At 49.2% G+C, this 21,094-nt stretch overlaps 1 protein-coding gene across 2 annotated transcripts; it reads left to right on the top strand.

Annotated features, from left to right (window-relative positions):
• Positions 1-625: 625 nt before the first annotated feature.
• LOC123597832 (cytochrome P450 4A11-like) lies at positions 626-13,487 on the top strand. Of its 2 annotated transcripts, XM_045477248.1 has the most exons (12): positions 626-1,704; positions 4,360-4,501; positions 5,244-5,288; positions 5,971-6,098; positions 7,015-7,139; positions 7,508-7,662; positions 8,104-8,210; positions 8,297-8,487; positions 8,584-8,717; positions 10,008-10,072; positions 10,221-10,297; positions 12,632-13,487. In XM_045477248.1, the coding sequence occupies exons 1-12, from the start codon at positions 1,510-1,512 to the stop codon at positions 12,798-12,800; spliced, it is 1,533 nt and encodes a 510-aa protein (XP_045333204.1). In that variant the 5' UTR covers positions 626-1,509; the 3' UTR covers positions 12,801-13,487. The 2 variants fall into 2 exon arrangements, with proteins under 2 accessions (XP_045333204.1, XP_045333205.1); XM_045477249.1 differs by lacking the exon at positions 10,221-10,297 and having other exon boundaries at positions 12,632-12,783.
• The last annotated feature ends 7,607 nt before the right edge of the window (positions 13,488-21,094 follow it).

Here is a 21,094-nt window from a genome sequence, read left to right as displayed (position 1 = left end):
TAGAGGAAATCGAGGATTCAGAGAGAAAAAAGACTGACACACAGAATTCCGCTCCAAGTACCCACTTCCAACCTCCCTCCACAGGTTGTCCAGGTATGCTAGGTGCAAAACTGGTGCTGGGCCAAGTAAGGGAAGGAGTAGGGTCCAAATTCCCTTGGCTGGGACCAGAGAGAATGGGAAGTAACCACAGAACTTGGGCAAGGTTGAGAGGAATGAGTAAAGTGGTTACGCACCCCTGGGTTTGGACAGAAGCCCCGATTTAGGGGGAGAGGAATTCCAGTGCTGTGGGTTGTGTAATGAATCTCCTAACACGAAGTTGGGCAAAAGAGAAGGACTTTGGAGTTACAGTGAGATGGGTGAGGAACAGGTCAGAAGGAAAAGGGGACTCATGGAAGGTGCCTTCTAAAGAAATCCTCATGAAGATATTTTGTTTGTATTTTTCTGAATTTTGAGCCTAAAATTGACTTTGGAGAAGAGAATCAGGAACAAGTAAGAGATTAAATTGTCCTCATCAGAAATGTTTTCTTTCATAGGCTCTCCATGAGCCTTTAGTGCCCATCCCCTTCTCTAGCACTCTACCTGGTGAACTCCTATTCACCTTTGAAGGTCCCATTCTCCTGTTTTGTTTTCTCTTTCCCTGGTAGGGCCTGGCCCACACTTCACTCTTTCAGTACAGGCTATATTGTGTTTTCCTGTAATGTTAGTTCTCTGCCTTTGCCTAGCAGATAGTGAGCTCAAGAACATTGGCTGAGTGCATGAGTAACTGCATGAATATGCATTCCTGGGAGGAACTTGGGAAAGGGATGATTACCCAACCTTACAGAAAGAGAAACTGAGGTTCAGGAAGCCAATGTCATTGGCTCCCTAAGTCATGAGTGTGCCCTGGGGCTGGAGATCTGAGTCTCTGGCAGGTGCTCTATCTGCTGGCCCATTCGGCCCCAGGCAAAACTAGTGAGTGGACAGTGACAAGCATGGGGAACATTGCTGAGGCAGCTGAGGCAGGTGGTCGGGAGAACCCCTGATTCTAATCCCAGCTGGCACTCTCAATGGCAGTTCTCCTGTGGCCACATCACACAAGCTCCCTGTAAGACTTTTGCTTTCTGAAAAGGGATAATATTCCCAGCAAGCACATGTTCTCAACTTTATAACTCAACGGTGGTCTTCTGTCAGTTTGTTTGCAGGGCTCTTGTCTGTTTGCAGCCAGCCATGTTGTGGCACTAAGTACAGCTGGCACTTAGCAGGTGCTCCTGAAATATTGAATGAATAATAGGGAGAAGGCCAAGTGGGAGTTTGCTGACTGCTGTCTGCAGAGAAAGCTTTCCTGCCACTGGTTCCCAAGGGGGATCCTCTCAGTTAATGATCTCTGGAGGCCCAGTCTAACCTCTGTCCCCTCCATTTACCCTCCCTCCAGGTGGGCAGGGCAATCCTACCTGGACTGACAAGGCTGGGGTGCTCAGGGGAGGTCAGCCACAGTCAGGGACAGTCAGAGGATTCAGCTGTCCCTGCACCATGAGTGTCTCTCTACTGAGCCTCACCAGACCCTTGGGCAGTGTCTCCGGACTCCTGCAAGTGGCCTCTCTGCTAGGCCTGGCTCTGCTGTTGCTCAAGGCAGCACAGCTCTACCTGCACAGGCAGTGGCTGCTCAAAGCAGTCCAGCACTTCCCGTCCCCTCCTTCCCACTGGCTCTTCGGGGACATCCAGGAGGTAGGAAGCGGCTGGACGGGGGTTGGGAGGACAGAGCAGGCCTGGATTCTCAGAGCATCCGCTTGGTCAGCAGATATATCCCACACAGGCTTCTTGGGTGACAGCACGTGGGTCTAGCTTACCGCTCAGACCTCAGTGCCCCAAGCCAGCCCTGGAGCTCAGCCCCTCCAAGGAAGCCTGTGCTGGTGCCCTCAGGCCAGTCTGACCCTCTTTCCTTAGGCAGATCCGCAGGCTGTTTTGTAGCTTAGCTCTTTGAGGACAATGGCTGCTCCTTCCTGAGTCTTCCCCTTCAGGCCGAGCAACCCTGCCTCTTCTCTCACAACAGGCTTCCTGATGCTTCCCTGCCCAGCCACTCAACCCCATCCTCTCAGCTTGGCCCTGAGCCACCTGGGACTCAGACCATAGACAGTAATCTCAGAAGGTGCAGATTACAGGAAAATAGGGTCAACTGCTGGACTGGGGATCACGTCAGGTGTAGGGAACAACCAGGTTGGGTGCCTGAGACTGTGGATGTTCCAGATTGGTGGTTTCAGTGCTACAACCCTGACAAGTCACTGGCACACAAGAGAAGGTTCCCAGGATGGGGCAGGTAAAGAGCACTCACACTGAGCTCCACCATTAACAGAATCTGTTTCCACATCAGCTCTCATTCCCCAAACCCGGCACCATGTAATCCATGGGCTGAGGATGTCACCTGTCACCTCCTTCCAGTACCCCGGTGGCCAGCGCAGAGCTGACCCCAAGGGATGCTTGACTCAGGTTGTGCAGTGACAGAGGAAGGAGCAGCTTGGGGTGACTGGGTGGGAGACAGCACCTACCCAGCCAGTTCTGTCAGCACTGGTCCCCGAGGGAGGGTTACAGGAAGGGGGGCACTTGGAGAGGGGCTCACTAGTGGGGTGTGGATTGAACAAGCCTAGGAGGTGGGGTGTTGCAGAGAGCGGAGACCGGTCTCTTCTCAGAGAAAGAGGCACAGCGATTTCAACCGAGTGGCGCCAGAGACGGAAACTTCATGTCAGCCACAGGGGGACAGCCAGAGCCCAGTTCCTTCCTGCACATTGTTGCACTAATGACTTCCAGATTATTTGTCCGGTTGGAGAAATTGGGACCTTTTGTTAGATGCAGTTGTCACCATCCCGAGCTGGGATTTGACATAAGGAACTAAAAAACTTCCTCCAGTGACTTTCCCATTAACTGACTGTATGTAGACTCTGTAAGCAGACAGGTTCTGCTGCATAACGAATATTACTCCCGGTGCCCAATCATCTTTCATCGGCTGCTGACCTATCAGATATTGTAGCCAAATATTTCTTGTTTTTATAATTCTATCTGAAACCTTCCTTTATTCAATTCCTCTGTTATTGGCTAAGTCAGGAGTTAGAATGCCACCTGAGGTGAGTTAAAGCTAACCTTCAGGCAAGGTGACAAGTCACAATGGGGACAGGGAAGCATGTGGTCTCTGAGCCAAGCTCTGTAGATTTTATCCTAGCTCTGCCACATACTCTATGCCTCTGTTTCCTCCTCTGTAAAATGGGGAGGCTGCTGCTGATGATTAGAGTCTCAAGCAAGTCATTCTAATCTGCAAATATTGCGTGGCACAGACCAAAGGTGACAGTAACACTCTAATTGATAAAAATGAAAATGATGTAATGCCTATGAAGGACAAGCATGCTGTTGGTCTGCAAACTCACTGCACTACCTAGGGGTGAAATCCACCAGGAACTATGAAAGGGGAACTGCAGGGTGGGAAAGAGGTGAGTCAACAGCCCTATCTTTCCTCTCTCCTGTCTCAGGTGGACTGCTAGCCAGTAGAGCCCACAATACCTGACCATTGCCTGTGCTGCTCCTTTGTTTCTATCCACCTTCTATCCTTTTGTCTCCCTTGCAGGACATTTTTCATGGCTGTAGCATTAGTGGAGCATGGCCTGCAGTGGGTGGCTGCAGCCTGAAGGCTAGTGGACACTGGAGGTGTTTGCCAACAGGGTACCCGCCTCTGCCACCAGGGGCACCGTCTCCTCCTATGGGCACCTATCTCCACCATGGGCACCTATGAGAGTCTCACCTGGCCTCTGCCAGACCTGCTCAGGGACAGATGGCAGCCCCAAGTGTTTCTCCAGACAACTGAGAGACCAGTGGCCCTCAGAATGGCCCAGAGAGGGGAATAGCCAGGCATGGCACCTTTTGGCTCCTTGTGGTCCCCTAGAGGAGGAGAGCATGTGATCAGAAAGGAGGCATGTCACTGGGCAGAAACAGGACCCAGGGCCCCTGCTGTGCATGTCTGAGGGGATCTTGGAGGACAAAATAACATAGCTTTGTGGTAAGAGGCTCCCACTGGATGGTCACTGCACTGGATCTAAGGAGAAGGGTAACCCATGATGGCCATGACCTGGGAGCACAGAGCAGGCCCCTTAAGTAATTGAAGGACACTTCAGACTCTAAGGCCTGATTCTCTTCCCCGACTCCACTCCCACACTAGAACATAAGTTCACTGAATGTGGAATCGAGATCAGAACCTGTCTCATCAGAAACAATTCCAAACTCCTAAGCACTGTGGATATCTAGAACTATCACCCTGTGGCCATCCTACCTTCCACCACCACTCTAAGCAGTGCACCTACAGAGGAAGGTTTTATTGACTTGTCTTTCCCTCGGTTACAGTTCCAAGATGGCCAAGAGCTACAAGGGCTTCAGAAAAGGGCAGAGAAATACCCGTGCGCCAGTCCTCGCTGGCTGTGGGGGAGCAAAGTTACCCTCATAGTCTATGACCCGGACTACATGAAGGTGATCCTGGGGCGATCAGGTGAGAACTATCCCGCTTGTCTTCTGCTATGGCTCTTCTCTCTTGGGTATATTCCTTGGGGACTATGAAATTCTGGAAGAGAGTCATGGCTCAGCCTTCAGTACCCTCCAGCAACCATCCTTCTAGCCCACAACCCAGCATAAGGCCAAATATAGATACTTAGATGGAATACCTAAACAGCTGTGAGGGATTACATTTTCCTCTTTCTTTCTTTCTTTCTTTCTTTCTTTCTTTCTTTCTTTCTTCCTTTCTTTCTTTCTTTCTTTCTTTCCTTTCTTTCATCCCTCCCTCCCTCCATTCTTTCTTTCTTTCTTTCTTTTCTTTCTTTCTTTCTTTCTTTCTTTCTTTCTTTCTTTCTTTCTTTCTTCTTTCTTTTTCTTCTTTCTTTCACCAAACTTATATGATCCCAGATCTCAAAGTCAATTTGCTGTCCGTGATGGCTGGTATTCAGAATCCCTGTCTGTGGTGGGTCATAGAATGCCTGATTTCTATATTTCTTTGCTGATCACAGTCTCATTGGGGCTGTGCTATGGACCACTGAATCTGCCCTCCTAAGCCCAAGTTACCATCAGGAAAGGAAGTGAGTCAGGGCTTGGAGGCAACTGGGGAGTGGCTTATCACAAACTGCCAGCTTACAATCCTCAGGAAGGAATGAGGGCCACTGGCCTGGACCACAGCACCTCCTGGGGGCAGCCTGCCTTCCATGTTCCCCTCAGTCCTGTAATGCCCTCTTAACTTTCAGACCCAAAGTCTCATGGCTTCTACAGATTCCTGGCTCCCTGGATAGGTAAGTACATTTAACCAGGACTATAGTCCACCTTCCTGTTTGCCAACAACTATCCATTTGGCCCAGATAAAACAAGACTGTAGTGACCGGCACCAAAGTCACACCCTCAACTCTGAGGTGAGCCTCGTATCTCTTCTTCTGAAAAAACTCTCACCTCTGGATGTCTGGGAGGCTCAGTAGGTTGAGGATGTCTCTTCATTTTGGTTCAGGTCATGATACCAGGGTCATGGAATTGAGCCCCACATTGGGCTCCACACCTAGCTTGGAACCTGATTAAGATTCTCTCTTTCTGCCTCTCTCTGCCCCTCTCCCTGGCTCACCATCTCTCCCTCTCCCTTTTCTCCTTCTCTCTCAATAAAATACCCTCACCCCCTCCTAATGGTGGGGAGAGCTCTCCTGCAGCTCAGCTTCTTTCACATCACTTCACAGTGCTCGAGAATGATCTCAGCCTGACTTTTCACTGAAGTCCTTCTATGACCTGCAACCTGCTCGGTTTCAGCCTTGATCTCTCAGCTGTCATGACCACTTGCTGTGACCCAATACTTGCGTGGTCACCTTCCTGACATGCACTGGCCTTCCCAGACTTGCCCAGGATGCCCTTCTTCTCACACCCTGGGTTCCTCCCAAATTCCTAGATGACTCTTGGGAGTACCTCTCCCCACACACCCCCATTGTGGCCCAGGGTATGGTTTGCTCCTGTTGAATGGTCAGATGTGGTTCCAACACCGGCGGATGCTGACCCCAGCCTTCCACTATGGCATCCTGAAGCCCTACGTGGAGCTCATGGATGACTCTGTCCGTGTGATGCTGGTAAGTCTGTCCCGCGCTCACCTGCACACTCACACCCATAGCACAGTTCTCAGAGCCCACTCTCAGGCATGTGTGTCCCACAGACATCCATCAGGCACAGCACTTATACCTTACTAGGAGACAGGGCTCCCCAGGGTGGATGGGACAGGAAAGTTCCAGGCACAAGCTTGCCTCCACTCTGTGCTCATTGCCAACAAAAGAGAGAGTCATGGTGGATCCAGGGTCCATTCTCCTCCCCACTTGATGTCTTTGGCTTGGATAGGAAGAGCAGTCAATCCCCCTGGACAACAGGACAAGTGACCCTGGCTGGCCTGGCAGTAGCAGCTTCAGGATGTCACTGACATGGGCTCTGGGCTGGGGCTGAAGGTTTCTGCATGGATTTTAGCCACTCCATGGAGGGAAATGGAGACCAGGTCTCAACCCCCAGGCCTGGGTTGCACCATCATATCACCTCTGGGCAGAACCTTATTTCTCACTAACTGTGCTCAGCTGACATTTGATGAACAAAAGGAAATGTGGTCCCTGATATCCCTTCCTTAGGAATCCTGGTACTGATCCCTTAGCCTTTCTCCTGCCTTGACGCTTGCTCCCTAACGTGGGACTTGACTTGTTTCTTTTGTCTAGATCAAACGGCAGAAAATGTCCACCTTTTGGCCCTCAGAAACATTTTGTGTTCTTCTAAAAGGTGGTTAGTGCCATAACTTGCTCCTAAGTTAAGGAGATCATGATTAATTATATAGCAAAAGTTTCTGTGAAAATACTCATCACATTACAAACACTTATTTGCTATATTTCCTAAAATGCTAAAAACACAGCCACTTTAGAAAGAGAGGACATCCCATCAGAAGAGAGAGCCTAGCCTTGTCAGCATGGGCCTTCTGGAGGAGTAGAGGATTAATGTGTCCCTACATCACAGGACAAATGGGAGGACCTCATCAAACAGAACTCATATGTGGAGATCTTTGAGCATGTCTCCTTGATGACCTTGGACACCATTATGAAGTGCGCCTTCAACTACCAGGGCAGCCACCAAGCAGACAGGTCAGTGAAATTCTCAGGCACCAGGCCCTATTTCCTACCAACTGGCGTGGACTTATCCTGGGAGGTAGGTAAGGCAGCTTGGGTGTTTCCCATCAACAACAGCAACATTGTGCAGAGAGCTCCAGGCCACAGTCAAATTCAGCCCACACCACACCTTCATTAGGCACAGATCCCTGATCCTTGCCATACGGAAAAACTTGGCTGTCTATGTCCCTCGCAAAGGGCTGAGGGTCTCAAGAGCATAAGAAAGAAATGGTGAATGCCTCGGATACCTGTCCCACTGATTGAGGAACCCTCATCCACAGCCCAATCCACTCCAGGGCAGATATCTGCCACCATTTAGGCCCTTTTGCATCCTTCCCATTCAGGATCTCCCAGTCCTACATCCAGGCCATTCAAGACCTGAGCAACCTGATCTTTTCCCGAGTGAAGAATGTTTTCCACCAGGATGACATCATTTATAGGCTGACCCCTGAAGGCCGCTGGAACCACCGGGCCTGCCAGATTGCCCATCAACATACAGGTTGGACTCTAGCCCCTAGACAGCTCGCCTCCTTCTTCAGAGACATCCCAAAGGGATTGGCCCCACTCAGGCAGAGCTCTGTCCCTCCAAGGCCCCTCCAGAGGTTGGGACACACCCACACTGGGTACCCCCCGGTGCAGGTTTTAGGATGCCAGTGCTGTGCCTGAGCTGATATTTGTCATCACGTGGGTGAAGGTTGAATGAGACTCCCTGCCAATGGCATTCAAACAGTGTCTCTCTGGGATGTGCTGTTGAGTGGTGACCCAACCCGCAAGCACATGGTGCTACAGCTCTCACCCTGACATGTTCACCGATTACCACTCTCCTCCTGATCCAAATGGCACCCAGGCTGGGACAGCTGGGGGTAGGTGGGCCAAGGGGGTAGCTGTATCTGGGCACCCAGAGCTCTCAGCTCTGCCTGGGAACACTGTTCTGGGACAGACCGAGTGATCAAGCTGAGGAAGGCTCAGCTGCAGGAGGAGGGAGAGCTGGAGAAGGTCAGGAGCAAGAGGCACTTGGACTTCCTGGACATCCTCCTCTTTGCCAGAGTGAGTGTGAGCAGGGGAGGCATGAGGCTTTGCCCACAAGCTTGGAGGAGGGAGACAAATCCTGCTGTGTCACCATGTCTTCCCAGATGGAGGACGGCAGCAGCTTGTCTGACAAGGACCTCCGTGCCGAAGTGGACACGTTCATGTTTGAGGGCCATGACACCACAGCCAGTGGCATCTCCTGGATCCTCTATGCCCTGGCCACACACCCTGAGCATCAGCAGAGGTGCCGGGAGGAGGTCCAGAGTCTCCTGGGGGATGGTACCTCTATCACCTGGTGAGTGCTCACGAGATGGGATTGCCCAGCCCACTCAACTGGAGAATTTCCTGCTTGGCAGAGTCTTGCCTGTCCTTCAGGGTAGCTTCGTTTCAGGGACCACCTAGACCAGATGCCTTACACCACCATGTGCATTAAAGAGGCACTGCGACTCTATCCACCAATTCCAGGCATTGGCAGAGAGCTCAACAAGCCCATCACTTTCCCTGATGGACGTTCCTTACCCAAAGGTATGAAGGTCACCACACTCACACAGCAACACTCTGCAGGAACACATGGGACGTCAGTGGTCCACATGTCATGTGGCAGTTCTCAATCACTCTGGTCATCTTTCATCCATAAATGGACACTTACTCTTTAGTTTGGATGAGGATAGAAAATGCCTGACACAGAGCCAGAGCACTGCCAAAGTGTCATAAAGGTTACTTCCCCTTCCTATCTATGGAGAATATATTCTATTTCGGTTCATTCTCCCAAATAACCTGTAAGGTGCATCTCAATTCTAAGATCTCAAAAGAACAGAATCTTAAGTTTCCAAACTTATCCAACAAAAACATTCTATTACCATGAGATCCCATTGTTTTGTGACGCTACAGCATTCCCATTGAAGGCACTGACATTCTCTGATTTAAAACTACATACTCCAATTCCTGACTCCAAGTCTAAACTCATGGATCAATTCTGTCTTCACTGTCATATCTATTTGAATATCCTGAAGATTTGACATAACATTTGGATAACCCCTTTGTGACAAAGGCAAACAACTATATACATATCAGTTAAAATAAAAATGACTCAATACATTGCATCTTCTCTACAAGGAGGTGTTGACTTCAGCAAGGGGCTTCAAAATTAGCATAAACTTCTAATATCCAGGGATTTGATGGCCGGAGAGACAATCCCACTGGGCCAGACAGAGCTGTTTTTCCTTCCCTGTGAGGTCGAGTCATTGAAGCACTTCAGGGACTCCACCGTCATTATTTTGACAGTTCAGTCTGTGGGGAGCCCTCAGATTGATGGCAGAGAGCACCTGATGACCAGATCTGAGAACCCAGTCACGGTTAGAGGCCACCCTTGGCTCACCTCTGACCTGAACTCCAGGCCCGCCACACCCTAGCTGTGTGGTTATAGGAAAATTGCTTAGCTTCTCTGAGGCTCAAGGTGCCTGATATGGACAATAGGGACATGAATGCCTTCACTGGAGGGTTGTTGTGAGGATTGAATGAGTTCATGCATATTACCCAAGGGCCTATGGATGCTACTCGATAAATGTGAGTTTTCTGTCACTTGAGTTGTTCCAAAAAGTAAGCCTCCTGTTGTTTCCTACTTCTCAGCCCAGGCATGGTTGTCTAGTAATGAGTGTACGGGTGCTTTCCTTGTCCACCCCATCTCTCTTGCAACACAGTCATTCCACTCACAATGATGAGCAGTGGCTTTCACTGTGGCTTCCAGGCTGTTTGTGCATGCACATGACTCCTCGTGGCGTGGATATGATCCGTCTTCTCTCTTCTCTCCCACAGGATTCCAGGTGTCCCTCTCCATTTATGCCCTTCACCACAACCCGAATGTGTGGCCAAACCCAGAGGTATGATGGCCTTGGGAGGAGGGGCTGGGATGAGCTCTCCAGACCAATGCATCCTCCTGTCCCACCTCTGGGTGGTCCATCTGGTGGCTGGTTGATAGGAAGGAGGGGCTTGACCACACCTGTCCTAGTCCTGGTGCTCCCTCTGCAGGAGTTTGACCCTTCACGGTTTGCACCGGGTTCTGCCCGACACAGCCATGCTTTCTTGCCCTTCTCAGGAGGATCAAGGTGAGTTATTTGTAACAGGATGGGAGTGGGTGACTGCTTGCTGGGTACATATCCAATACTTGTGACTTCCTATTTTATACGGGTGTCTATAGATATGCCTTTGCTTGTCTCTGTGCTGGGAAAGAGGTATGTGCCTTTCTGTACAAAAGAAAGCTGGGAAGCATGGCACGACCTGGAGACATTGACCCATTTCTCTTCCCCAATCTCCAGCCACACTTCAGTGTTGGTGGCTGCTCCAAAATTCAGTGCATTCTAGTATTTGATTCACTGTATGAGTATGACTTTACACAAGAGATTTTCTCACATGTTAATTTTAAAGTATTGTCGATTTCAAAATCTGGATGGAATCTGATAGATTCTTTCATACACATTCTCAAACCAGCCATTCTTTCCCCGAACTGCACCAGTGAATTCTTTGCATGTGTTTCCATTCTCAGCTGCCTTGCATATCTCAAATATTTATGTCACACATGAGGGTGGTTACTGTGGCCTCTTAAGGGATTAATGAAGTATTCAACTAATTTGTGTCACTATTATGTTTGCATCTATCCAAAAGAATTTTTGAGTCCGTGGTAATGGTCACATGTACTTGACATTTTTCCCAGTTGTCAAATCAGTCCATATGATCTGGGCTCTATACACATTAATATTATACTTAGAGTCCAATTGCATAAGTGGGCAAATAGATGCAAGAAAGACATTAAACTGTTTTTGAGAGAAAAGCCACTCTTTTATACATGACACATGGTATTTGAAAGTTTCCTGGAGTATAAAACATAAAGCAGACTTGAAGTGACTGTGGAGCTGGATGACTATTCACCAGAGTGGCTGCTGTGAAATCCTCCAGTGCTGCTGAAATGGTCCTCTAATTAGTAAATTCCTTAAATCTTGTAAGTAGTTACTAGAAACGAGTTCTTTTCTTCAAACACTAAATCCACTTTCACAGAATAGGCTTTAAGCAAACTATTCTTCCAGATACTGGCTGTAGGATTTGAGCCTTAGACAATGGTGCGTGTTGTGTGGCTGCCAATAAGGACAGGAGAGGGCCAGAGAGATCCATTTCTAGCTCAGACCTAATGGCTACCATATTTCATTCCATTCAGGTTTTTTATTTTTTAGTTCAATAAACTTCATGCAATTCCAAGACTACTCTTTAAGCCTGTCTCTGTGTGCTACGTCTTATGTTAGGAGGTGGAATGCAGAAGAAAAATACTGCCCTTGCCGCCAAGGGTTCACAGCCATAAATGCTCCCACTCAAAGAGACATCATTCATTCATTCAGTCAGTCCATCATTTACTAATTGAACACACTGTAGGACATTCCACGTTCCTGGCACTGTCCTGTTCTGGAAAGTGATGTGTCCCTGAGTAAAAAATACTAGTGTGACTTCTGGATCCGGGCATGAAGAGGTACAGACAGCAGAGAGGGTGAGAGTGGGCTGTCATTGCCATTAGCCTTGAGCACGAGGCAGGCAGAGGTGGAGGGAGCGTATTCTCAGGGATCACATCAGCAGGAGCTCAGTGGGGAGGCAGAGCTGGACAGGTGATAGGTGAGTGAGGGAACAAGCCAGAGAGGGCTTTAATGCCAGCTGAGGCATGTGGACATGCCCCTAGCTATGATGGAGGGCCTGGGAGAGTCTGAGCTGGGCGGAGCTTCAGGGGAGGAAGGGGAGGCAGGAGACAGAGAAGCCTGGGTGAGGAGATTGAGGGATGGCCAACAGGGACATTTCTGCAGTAGACTTGGAATCTACAGAAGCTGGTTGACAGAGGGGTTGAGGGGAGCACAGGAGTCTGCACCCAAACTGGGAAGGAGATGGTGTAGCAGATTGAGCATCGTTACGGCCTTGCCCATTTGGATGTCTCTCTGATTCCATTCTGTTTTCCTTACACAATTCCACCTTGTCCTTTCTCTGAGGATCTGGGTCCCTTTGTCCCCCCATATGGTTAGGGCCTAAAGTGGCCCAGCTGGCCCCTATAGTACCCTGTACTGGCTTCTCATTTTTGAAATCAGTAATGGCTTATAGAGACAGCAAACACCCTGATGATTAACTGTTGTAGTGATCACTTGACTTGGCTGTGTGCCTCTCAAGCTGACCCTCTTATAAGAGGACTTCAGGCCTGCCGACAGCAGAGGTAGAAGGAACTAGCCCTGGAAGATTGTAAGCTTTGTCAAAGGTCAGGGGCAGAGTGTGAAGCAAGGCTTGGGTCGAGATGTGTGTGGGTGTCCTGGAAGGAAAGGGATTGGGGCCAGACCCATGCAGGAAGGCCCTGCATGTGCTGTTCCCAGCAAGGGGACTGAGGCCACTTCTCATTTCCTTTTCCCTCCCTGACCCAGGAACTGCATCGGGAAGCAGTTTGCCATGAATGAGATGAAGGTGGCGGTGGCCCTGACCCTGCTCCGCTTTGAGCTGGCGCCAGATCCTTCCAGGGTCCCTGTTCCCGAGCCAAGAATTGTGTTGAGGTCCAAGAATGGGATCCACCTGCATCTCAGGAAGCTCCTCTAAAATCTGTGCAGACAAGGAGGAGCCCGAGAACCTCCTGCCTGCCATCCTGTCTTCCTGTGTCTCCTGTCCCCTGTCTTCTGCCTCCCTCACAACCTCCATGATCTCCCCCTCTTTCCCATCAGACTGTCTGCCCTTCTCTGTCTCACCCTTTTGCAAGACTCCTACTAGTTTTCTGTTACCCTACTCCTACTTGGCTGTAGCCCTGACTGTGCGTGTAACTCTCAATTACGCACCTGTCCTCTAGTCTGTCTGGCCTCTCCTGTCATTATTCTTCCTGTGCGCTGGTCTGTCCTGTACTGTTTTGTCTAGCTGGTTTCCCAAATGACACAAACTTAGTCCCTTAAGGGACTGGGGCCAGACTGCCTGGCTTTGAACACTGGCTCTCCCTCTTACCAGTATATTGACCCTGGAAAGGCAACTAAGCTCTGGGTGCCTTGGTTTTCTCGTTCAGATTTTGAGATTTATTTGAAAAAATCTGTTGCGGGTTGGGGCACCTGGGTTGCTCAGCTGGTTAAGCATCCAACTTTGGCTCAGGTCATGATCTCATGTTTCGTGAATTTGAAGCCCACATCGGGCTCTCTACTTTCAGAGCGGATCACACTTCCAATCCTGTCTCCCACTCTCTCTGCCTTTCTCCCACTTGGCTTTCTCTCTCTCTCTCTCTCTGTCTCTGTCTCTCTCTGTCTCTGTCTCTCTCTCTCTCTCTCTCTCTCTCAAAAATAAATAAACATTAAAAAAAACTGTTAGAGTAGTTGTGGGTTAAAATATATAACGTTCTTTGCTCAGTGCCTAGAACATGGTAAGCACTCACTAAATGTTAGCTACTTACAAGTATATGCACCCAACTATATAGAGGAAATCGAGGATTTGGGGAGGAAGGACAGAGTGACGCCCAGAATTCCACCCCAAGGATCCCACTTCCAACCTCCCTCCACAACTGCTCCTGGTATGCTAGGTGCAAAGCTGGTGCTGGGCCAAGTAAGGGAAGGAGTAGGGTCCAAATTCAGTGGGCCGGGATCAGAGAGAGATGGGAAGTAAACAGAGAACTGGGGCAAGGTTGAGAGGAATGGGTAAAGTGGTTACCTCTCCCTGGGTTTGGACAGGAGCCCAGATTTAGGGGAGAGAGCTAAGAACTCCAGTGCTGTGGGTTGTGTAATGAATCTCCTGTCACGAGGTTGGGCAAAAGAGAAGGACTTTGGAGTTACAGGTGAGATGGGTGAGGAACAGGGTAGAAGGAAAGGGGGACTCATGGAAGATGCCTTCTAAAGAAATCCTCATGAAGATATTTTGTTTTTATTTTTCTGAATTTTGGGCCTAGAGTTGACTTTGGGGAAGAGAATCAGGAACAAGTAAGAGATTAAGTTGTCCCCATCAGATATGCTTTCACAGGCTCTCCATGAGCCTTTAGCGCCCATCCCCTTCTCTAGCACTCCACCTGGTGAACTCCTATTCACCCTTAAAGCTCCCACTCTCCTGTTTTGTTTTCTCCTTCCCTCGTAGGGCCCGGCCTACACTTCACTCTTTCAGTACAGGCTTTATTGTGTTTTCCTATAATGTTAGTTCTCTGCTTTTACCCTTTAGACTGTGAGCTCAAGAACATTGGCTGAGTGCATGAGTGACTGCATGAATGTGCATTCCTGGGAGCAACTTGGGAAAGGGACGATTATGCCACGTTACAGAAGGAGAAACTAAGGTTCAGGGAGTCTTAAGTCACTGGCTTCCTAGATCATGAGTGTGCCCTAGGGTTGGGCATCTGAGTCTAAGGCCGGTGCTCTGTCTGCCAGCACAGTCAGCCCCAGGCAAAACTCGTGGGTAGACAGTGACAAGCATGGGGAACATTGCTGAGGCAGATGAGGCAAGTGGTCGGGAGAACCCCTGATTCTAATCTCAGCTGACGCTCTCGATAGTGGTTCTCCTGTGGCCATCTCACATTAGCCTCCTGTAAGACTTGCTCTCTGAAAGGGGATAATAATCCAACCAAGGCACACATTCTCACTTGGTAACTGGACTGTGTTCTTATTGCCATCAGGGCTCATATCTGTTTGCAAGCAGCTGTGTTGTGGCACTTAGTACACCTGACACTTAGGAGGTGCTCCTGAAATACTGGATGACTAATTGGGAGGAGGGCAAGGGGGAGTTTGCCAGCCACTGTCGTTGTCTGCTGAGAAAGCTTTCCTCCCACTGTTTCCCAACGTGGTTCCTCACAGTTAATGAACTCTGAAAGCTCTGTCAAAGCTCTGCCCTCTCCCTTTGCCCTCCCTCCAGGTGGGCAGGGCAATCCTCCCTGCAGTGATGGGGCTGGGGTGCTCAGGGGAAGTCAGACATAGTCAGGGACAGACAGGAACAGCCAGCAATCCAGCAGTCCCTGAACCATGAGTGTCTCTATGCTGAGTCTCACCAGACCCCTGGGAAGTGTCTCTGGGCTCCTGCAAGTGGTCTCTCTGCTAGGCCTGGCTCTGCTGTTGCTCAAGGCAGCACAGCTCTACCTGCACAGTCAGTGGCTGCTCAAAGTGGTCCAGCGCTTCCCGTCCCCTCCTTCCCACTGGCTCTTTGGGCACATCCAGGAGGTAGGAAGGGGCTGGACCAGGGATGGGAGGGCAGGCTGGGCTAGCAAGAGCAGCAATACCCACCCAGCACTGACAGCACTAGCTGGTGGTGAAGGGTGCCCAGAGCAAAGGAACGACCCACATGGTGAGGGTCTCAACAAGGTTTTGTGGATTGTTCAATGGTAGGAGTCGATCAGGATTTGCCTTCTGATGTCTGCCTTTCCTTAGAGAAGGAGTCACCTTCATTCTAGTGGCTTGAACATAAAGTGGAGAACTGGAAACAGCTCCTATGCCATATTGGTGCCCCAACACTGCTCTCTCCCTTCTCCTTCCTAACCTCCTCCTGTACCCTAAGTCATTCATTGTCTCCCCCTGCCTGTGCATTCCCCTTCAATGGCACTGCTCATACTTTCCCTTCTCCCTGGATAGATCTTGTCCCTCATATGGCCATCTGCCAAAGTCCAGCCCCAAGCCGCCTCCAAGATGTTTTTCTGGGCATCTCAGGAGTGGAGAGGACAACTCTTTTTCCCCTGGACTGTCCTTCTAATAAAGCAGGGCTGACCTGACTCCACTATTTTTGTCTGCAGTGTCAGAGTTGTGAGCTCCTTGTAGGAGAGGCCACCTCTAATTCATCTTTGTAACCCAATAGGGTGTTGGTCAATGACTTGATGAATGAGCAAATGCATGAGGAAGGGCTTTCTAATGTCCAATTCTGAGTGCCCAAAGCTTCCCCAGACACTTGGGTTTCCCTTTATCACATTAACAATCTACTGTCATGGCCACTTACTCTGTCTGTCTCCTCAAATACAGCAGAAGCTTCAAACAGGTAAGATCTATAGTTATATCCTAATTTAGTGTTTAAACCAGTGCCGTACACATAGTAAATGCTCCGGTAACATGTGCTGAGTGAAGGAACCTGCCCTACAGTAGCACAGGTCACCTCAGCACTAGGAAATCCTGATTGTCAGGGGGGAGCAGGCAGAAATTAGATGCCAATGTAGCAGAGAGTTGCTTGAGCTACATAGATGTGGTAGAAATAAGGGGAGTTGCCTACGGGAACACGTCCAGGAACAATTGCCTATGTGAATTCCAGAAGTGGAGAGCAAAGCAGAGTGTTGAGAGCTGAGGAGTGGCAGTTGCTTTGTGGCAAAGTAGAAGGGCCCTCCAGGTAGAGGAAAAAGTGTGTACAAAGGACAGGAAATGTAAGCAGGTGTTGCAGGGCAGGTGTGAGGAGCAACAGTAACAGCATCTTCAGGGAAGGAGCAACATGGCTGCTGGAATGGTCAGTGTGGCAGGAGGCAAAGTAGAGAAAGCGAAGTCAGAAAGCAAAGACTTTTGTAATCCCCACTGAGGAGATGAAGGATACTACTGCAGACGGTGGAAGCTCACACAAGTTTCTTTTTATTACAAGGTGAAAGTGAGATAAAACCCTCAAATATCAAAACCATAGATCAGTATCATTTTTATCTCTATATATCCAGACTTAACAACTGTGTGCATATTCAATATGTAAAACTACATCATGCACACAGTTTTGTATTTATTTAGTTTTCACTTAGCTATATACCTCCCAAACACTATGCAATGTTAACAAACATTTACATGTATTTACATGTATGCTTTCAATTACTATTGAAAGTAATATGGCAAAATAAAGTTAATACATTAATTTTAAAATATAAACCATTTCATGCTCCAAATAATATAATGAGCTGGCAAACTGCTTACCAAGTAATAGAAGTTGTCTTAAATTTTTTATGCCAATGTTATACCAATGACTTCCAAAAGTTTTGTACACCATGGAGTCAATCCCTGACATGTTTCTGTAGACAGCTCGTTGTCAGAGCTCCTAACTCTACTCAACAATAGGACAGAACCTGGCCTTAGGGCAATCCTTGGACAGCCACCAGAGTCTGGATCAGAGGCCAGGTCATAAGACACAGTTCTGAACACTTTGTTCTGCTGATAGTTCCAGAACTCTTTCCCTGTGCCCATCCTGCCCTTAATGCCAACACTAACCCTGGAGTCAGAGGAAAGGGTTTACTGATTTACTTTACCTGTGGTGATAGTTCCAAAAAGAAGAGGATCTGCAATGCCTATGGAAATGGGTGGAGAAATTCCCATGTGCTTGTCCTCACTGGTTGTGGGGAACAGAGGTGGAGCTTGTGGTCTATGACCCTGACTACATGAAAGTTATCCTGGGACGATCTGGTGAGGGGACACCTTCATAACTGTTGAAGCAGCTCTTGCCCCTTGGGTACATGCCCACGGGTCTGTGAAATTGTAGAAGAGACTGGAGGCTCAGAAATCAATACCTGACCCTCTCTTTAGCATCCTCCCTGCTCACAACCAGTATGAGGCTGAATATTTATTGAAACCGAACTCTGTTTCCTTTCCTTCCCTTCCCTTCTCTTCCCTTCCCTTCCCTTCCCTTCCCTTCCCTTCCCTCTCCTCTCCTCTTCTTAATCCTCCTTTCTTCCACTCCTTCCTTCCTTCCTTCCTTCCTTCCTTCCTTCCTTCCTTCCTTCCTTCTTTCCTTCCTACATTCTATCCTTCCTTCCTTCCTTCCTTCCTTCCTTCCTTCCTTCCTTCCTCCCTGCTCACCTTCTGGCCTTCTTTCTTTCCTTTTTTAATCAAACTGAGATAATTCTAGAGTGAAAGACAATTTTCTACACAAGATGATCTGACTTTGGCACCTCTAACTGTTCCATATGGTAATGGGATGGCTGAGCCACTACAACTTACAGAAAAAACAGATTCTGTTTTTTCTTTGGCAATGAAACAGAACTTTCGTTTCTGCTCAATCCACCTACCTGGACTGGTAGGGCAGTACTGTGGACACTGAGTCTACCCTCCTGAGCCCACAGTGATTATCTGGAAAGAAAGGGAGTCAGGGCTGGGAGGCAAGTGGGAGGTGGCTTGACCAGCTGACAATCCTCAGGAAGGGATAGAGACCCATGGCCTGGACCACTGCACCTCCTGGGGGCAGCCTGCCTTCCTTATTCCCCTCAGTTTCCTGCAATGCCCTCTTACCTTTCAGACCCAAAGTCTCATGGCTTCTACAGACTTCTGGCTCCCTGGATAGTTAAGTACATTGAACCAGGACTAAAGTCCACCTTCTGGTTAGGTTTGCCAACAACTATCCATTCAGCCCAGATTAAACAAGAGGTGACTGGCACCATAGTCACACCCCTCAAGTCTGAATGGAGCCCCATTTCTCTCCTGATAAAACCCTCACCCCTTCCTAATAGTGGGGAGAGCCCTCCTGAAGCTCAGCTTCTTACACATCACTTTGCAGTCCTCGCCAATGATGTCTGCCTGACTTTTCACCAAAGTCCTTCTATGACAAACATCCTACAACAGACTATAAGAGATCTCAGCTGTCATGACCATTTGTTGTGAAGTCACCCTCCTCATATGCATTGGCCTTCCTGACTTGCCCAGGATGCCCTTCTCATACACTGGTTACTCCCAAATTCTCGGGACATGTCTGGGAATACCCCTCCCCACACACCTCCATTATGACCCAGGGTATGGTTTGCTCCTGTTGAATGGACAGTCATGGTTGAAGCACCGGAGAATGCTGACCCCAGCCTTCCACTATGACATCCTGAAGCCCTACGTGGGTCTCATGGCTCTGTCCATGTGATGCTTATAAGTCCATCCCACCCTCACCTGCACACTCATACCCACAGCACAGTTCACAGAATAGACTATCAGGCAGGTGTTTCCCTCAGATATTCATCAGGCATGCCCCCCAAAATCATGCACTTGTACCTTACCATGAGACAGGGCTCCCCAAGAGTCGATGGGACAGGAAAGTACCCAGGCACCAGCTTTTCACCACTCTGTGCTCATTGCCCACAGAAGAGAGAGTCATGGTGGATAGAGGGTCCTTCTCCCCACTTCATGTCTTTGGCTTGGATAGGAAAAGTAGCCTATCCCCCTGAAAGCTGCTAGGACAAGCTGCCACAGGCTGACCTGGGCAGTAGCAGCTTCAGTGGCAGCATAAGATCCCAAAGATGTCACTGAAATGGGCTCTTGGCTTGGGCTAAAGGCTTCTACATAGATTTTAGCCACTCCATGGAGGGAAATGGAGACCAGGTCCCTACCCCCAGGGCTTGGTCCTGGAATAATATCATCTCTGAACAGGACCCTTATTTCTCACTGTGCTCGGCTGACTTTTGTTGAACAAAAGGAATTGAAATCCCTGATATCCCTTCCTTAGGAACCCTGGTACTGGCCCTTTAGCCTTTCTCCTACTTTGACACTTGCCCCTTAATGTGGAACTTCACCTTTTTATCGTGTTAGATCAACTACAGGACAGAAAGATTCCCCCTTTGTGCTCTGGGGAACAATGTTTCCTGGTATGCTAAAAGATGGTTAGTGCCATAACTTACTCCTACATCAGACTACAAGAGATCATGATTAATTATGTAACAAATATGTCTGAGAAATAATCATTTTAGAAATACTTACTTGCCATATGGCTCCAAATAGCCCCAAACACATCCACTTTAGAAAGTGAAGACATCTCATCAGAATATTTGCAGAGACAGAAAGAGAGTCTAGCCTTGTCAACATGGGCCTTCTGGAGGAGTAGAGGATTAATATGTCCCACCACCACAGGACAAATGGGAGGACTTCATCAGACAGAATTCATATGTGGAGATCTTTGAGCATGTCTCCTTGATGACCTTGGACACCATTATGAAGTGCGCCTTCAGCTACCAAGGCAGCCACCAAGCAGACAGATCAGTGTAATCTTCAGCTACCAGGTCCTATTTCCTACCAACTGGCATGGACTTATCCTGAGAGGTAGGTAGGGCAGCTTAGGTGTTTTCTACCACAAACAGCCACATTATGCAGAGAGCACCAGGCCACAATCAAATTCGGCCCACACCAAAGTTAATTAGGCACAGATCCCTGATCCCTGCCATAGGGAAAAACCTGGCTACCATCACACAAATGGGCTGATGGTCTTGAGTGCATAAGACAGAAAAGGAAAATGCCTCGGGTTGCCTGTCCCACTGATTGAGGAACTCTCCACCCACAGCCCAATCCACTCCAGGGCCGACGTCTCCCTCACACAGGCCCTTCTGCATCCTCCCCATTCAGGATCTCCAGTCCTACATTCAGGCCATTCAAGACCTGAGCAATCTGGGTTTTTTTTCCCTGAGTGTGGAATGCTCTCTACCAGAATGACATCATTTACAGGCTGACCCCTGAAGGCCGCTGGAACCACCAGGCCTGCCAGCTTGCCCATCAACACTCAGGTTGGACCCTGACCCCTGGGCAGCTCCACTCCTTCACTGGACACATCCCAAAGGAACTGGCCCCAAACACTCAGGCAGACCCCTGTCTCCTCTCTGCTACTCCAGGGGCTGGGACAGACTTACACTGGGTACCCCCTGGTGCAGGTGTTAGGATGCCAGTGCTGTGCAGGAGCTGACACGTGTCAGCACATGGGTGAAGGTTGGGTGAGACCCCCTGCCAGCAGCATTCAAGCAGAGTCTCTACAGGCTGTGCTGTTGAGAGGCGACCCAACCCACAAGCACATGGTGCCACAGCTCTCACCCTGACATGCACACCCATTACCACTTTCCTCCTGATCCAGCTGGAACCCAGGCTGGGATACAGGCAGCAAGTGGGCCAAGGGAGGTGGCTGTGTCTGGGAACTTAGAGCTCTCAGCTCTGCCTGGGAACACCGTTCTGGGACAGACCGAGTGATCAAGCTAAAGAAGGCTC

Source organism: Leopardus geoffroyi, chromosome C1 (genome assembly GCF_018350155.1).
Source record: "Leopardus geoffroyi isolate Oge1 chromosome C1, O.geoffroyi_Oge1_pat1.0, whole genome shotgun sequence".
NCBI lineage: Eukaryota > Metazoa > Chordata > Mammalia > Carnivora > Felidae > Leopardus > Leopardus geoffroyi.
Note: the sequence above shows the minus strand (reverse complement) of the source record. Positions and strands in the feature narration are given on the sequence as shown.

Excerpts from the sequence above, each read along its gene's own strand:
- LOC123597832 (XM_045477248.1), top strand. The coding sequence starts at position 1,510 with ATGAGTGTCTCTCTACTGAGCCTCACCAGACCCTTGGGCAGTGTCTCC. Across the intron at positions 8,211-8,296 it reads ACATCCTCCTCTTTGCCAGA|ATGGAGGACGGCAGCAGCTT; the intron begins GTGAGTGTGAGC and ends ATGTCTTCCCAG. Across the intron at positions 8,718-10,007 it reads TGGACGTTCCTTACCCAAAG|GATTCCAGGTGTCCCTCTCC; the intron begins GTATGAAGGTCA and ends TCTCTCCCACAG.